The 3249-nt window shown below is 44.9% G+C and overlaps 1 protein-coding gene across 1 annotated transcript; it reads left to right on the top strand.

The window, feature by feature from the left end:
* The first annotated feature begins 326 nt into the window (after positions 1-326).
* Positions 327-2886, top strand: LOC105051563 (zinc-finger homeodomain protein 2). The gene is given in 3 exon segments (XM_010932065.2): positions 327-1700; positions 1703-1767; positions 1770-2886. Coding segments are annotated over 3 exon segments (828 nt in total). The 5' UTR covers positions 327-1630; the 3' UTR covers positions 2463-2886.
* Positions 2887-3249: the final 363 nt, after the last annotated feature.

Raw genomic sequence — 3249 nt, 5'->3', positions numbered from 1 at the left:
ATCTTGTATTTAATTTCTTCATGAGTGGAATATGATCCAACACCACAGCATTTAATTCTATCCCATGATCATCTTCACCAACGCTGTCCCACTGTCCTGGCCAAACTGTGTAAAGGCCAGAGCTCTTGAGGAATAGAAGGAAAACTTGTAGCTTATGAGGGGTTTTTGGTTATTTTGACAGTGGGCATTTTGGTCCACTCAAGAATAACAAAAAGGCTTGGTCATTTAATTTCTTGAGAGGGTATTTTGGTAGTTGAGTTTAATTTCTCTTTTCAAATTCATGTGGGGGAACTATAGCTCTGTGTCTCCCTCTCTCTCTCTCTCTCTCTCTCTCTCTTCCCCCCCCCCTCTGCATCCCCCTCTGACACTACAGTCCTCTCTCTCTCTCTCTCTCTCTCCCCACATCTATGGCGTAAGCTTGATTCCTGATAGTGCAAGCAAAGCAAACACCCCACACTTTTATTTTTATCACAACCCCCTAAAACTCTCTCTGGCCTCCTCTTTTGTCCTGTAAAAATTCTCCTTTTTCTCTTTCTATTTTGTTCCAACCTTTGTGCTCTCTCACTACTGCTATAAGCCTCTTGTTTAGTGTCCCCCAACCACAACCCTTCAACCAAAACACCTTCATTTCCTCTCTCTCTCTCTCTCACTTCTTCCATCCCATGGTGATTTTCTTTGTTTATTCCCCTGCCTCCCACTCTTAAGTTCTTCCCATACCTTCATCTTGCCAGGGAATTCAGTATTGGAGAATTCATTGCACATCACCTCCAAGTCACAGGTGGAATACCATGGTTTCCTTCTGGTAATCTCCATACTCGGTTAGTTTTTCTCTCTGGAGTATAAGAGAGAGAGAGTGTGTGTGTGTGTGTTGTTGGGGTGGGGGGGGAAGGTGGGTACGTTTTGTCTTAGGTTCTTCAACATTCTGCATCGTTGCATGACTCCAACCATCACATGGAGCTGTTCTGCTTCTGTTCTTATGTTGTACTTTGAGACAATGAAATGAGCATTGGAAGACCAAGTCCTTAGGCACTGTTCAAGTTGTTGTTGTTTTCCTCATGACTGGAAAAAAATTTACCCCCCAGCACCCGCACAAGAGACTTCTTAGGTTAGGTGTCTTTGGGTCTTAGACTCTGGATCTTGGTAAACCCTCCAAGGAAAAAGGGAAAGAACTGGTCTACAATCAACAAAGACTTTCCATTCTCATTCCAATTCCATAGTGCCTTTCTTATTCTTCCACTTGCATAGAGTTCTTGCAAGCACAAGCCAGTGCTCTTCTTCTATCTGTTTCCCATTCTGTTTGCAAGGCTCATGTATCTATCTTCCTCTTCTGTTAGGTTTTTAAGGTTGGGAATAGTTTGAAGAGTATCTAGATAAGGTTCTCTAGAATCTCAGAGCTTCCAATTTTCCAGTGTCTTTCTGCCAAAACAGAAGAAAATGGGCAAGTGGGTTCATTATTAGTTTATTTAGAGTCCCAAGAACCTCAGACCTTAGCCACAGCTGATATTTTTCTCATTTGAGTGGTCTAATTCTCTCTCTGTCCTTGACCTTTTCCTTTTGGTGTCCAGGCCAAAAAAGAGCAGTAAAAAAAAAAAAGAATTAGCAAAGAGAGAGAGAGGGTGAGTAAGAAAGAATGGATCTTTCTGGCCATGAAGGAGAGATCCCAATCCCAATAACCAGCACATATGTTGGAGGCCATGGTCAGACCATGGCCACACCATCATCCATGATACCCCTCCCCTCCACCACCACCACCCTCCCAATGGACCCCCCCTCCTCCTCCCTTGTCCACAGCCACATCAGAGGAACACCAGCACCACCCTGCCATCCCCTACAGCACCAAGAAAGGAGTGGTGGTGAGGTACAGGGAGTGCCTCAAGAACCATGCAGCCTCCATTGGTGGCACTGCCACTGATGGCTGTGGTGAGTTCATGCCAAGTGGTGAGGAGGGCACACTGGAGGCCTTGAAGTGTTCTGCCTGCAACTGCCACAGGAACTTCCACAGGAAAGATGTAGAAGGGGAGTCCTCCTCCTGTGACTGCTTCCACCACCTCAAGGGAAGGAAGATGTTGGGCCAGAAGGGACTCCTGATCTCAGGGCCAGAGGCATTTGGCTATGCTCCTGCTGGCAACAGCCTCATTCCAAGGCCATCACCACACCACATGATCATGCCCCTGGGCGCCCTGCAGACCTCTGAGTCTGATGAGATGGAAGGGGTCGGTGGTGGGGCCATGGTGAGGCCTCCCATGGTGAAGAAGAGGTTCAGGACCAAGTTCACACCGGAGCAGAAGGAGAAGATGCTGAGCTTTGCTGAGAAGGTGGGGTGGAGGCTCCAGAAGCAGGAGGAGAGTGTGGTGCAGCAGTTCTGCCAGGAGATTGGGGTTAAGAGGAGGGTCCTCAAGGTGTGGATGCACAACAACAAGCATAACTTGGCTAAGAAGAGCCCCCCTCTCCAGCTTGAATGACCGCTGATTCCACTCCCTCTCTTGCTTTTCTCTGACTTTATCATGGTTTGCCGATGCCCAATGCCGATTCTAGAGATGGATTTAGATGGTAGAATATTGTTATGACTATCTTTTCTTGTGTTAGTCTTTCAGATTTTTCTCTCTCGTCAGTTCGCAATTGGCAAGGTGATGTAGCTTAAGGAGTTTGGTAGACATGAACCATGGGCTCCTTTTTTTTTTTTTTTTTCCTTCTTTCAGTGGCTATGAAACTTTGACATTGGTCATTTCAATATGAATATCGCATTGCACTTTCATGGATTTTCTACATCTGATGAGGAAGAAGCCCCTTGATGAACTGCTGTTTGTTTTAGTCCTTCTATTTTCCTTCAAGCGAGGTTCCTCTGATCCATGAGAAGATAATTAAATTGCAATTTCATTTGGAGCATGGGTGCCTTCCGACTTCTTTCTTCTCATAACTTGAGTTTATATGGCTGTGCCTGTCTCTCTTTGTATGTTAGCTAGAATTTTGGAAATGTCGAGTCTATCCAGAATTTCTCTTCAACTTAGTTGGTTGCTTTCTTGTATTGTTAGCATTAATTTCTTTTGTATATGTTTTTATTATAATATATGACAAGTTTTCCTGCAGTCATTCTAATTGTTTCTCCTTTCAAACCCTGTATGAACATACGGTCAAATGGAGGCAGCTTTCTACATTTTATTAGAGAACAAGCAAAAGAGCTAAAGGACATTGAACAGCACGTATGTTCTAAAAATGCACCCCCAACTGCCAACTCCCCCCACCCCCCAT

Source organism: Elaeis guineensis, chromosome 9 (genome assembly GCF_000442705.2).
Source record: "Elaeis guineensis isolate ETL-2024a chromosome 9, EG11, whole genome shotgun sequence".
NCBI classification, from domain to species: domain Eukaryota; kingdom Viridiplantae; phylum Streptophyta; class Magnoliopsida; order Arecales; family Arecaceae; genus Elaeis; species Elaeis guineensis.
Note: the sequence above shows the minus strand (reverse complement) of the source record. Positions and strands in the feature narration are given on the sequence as shown.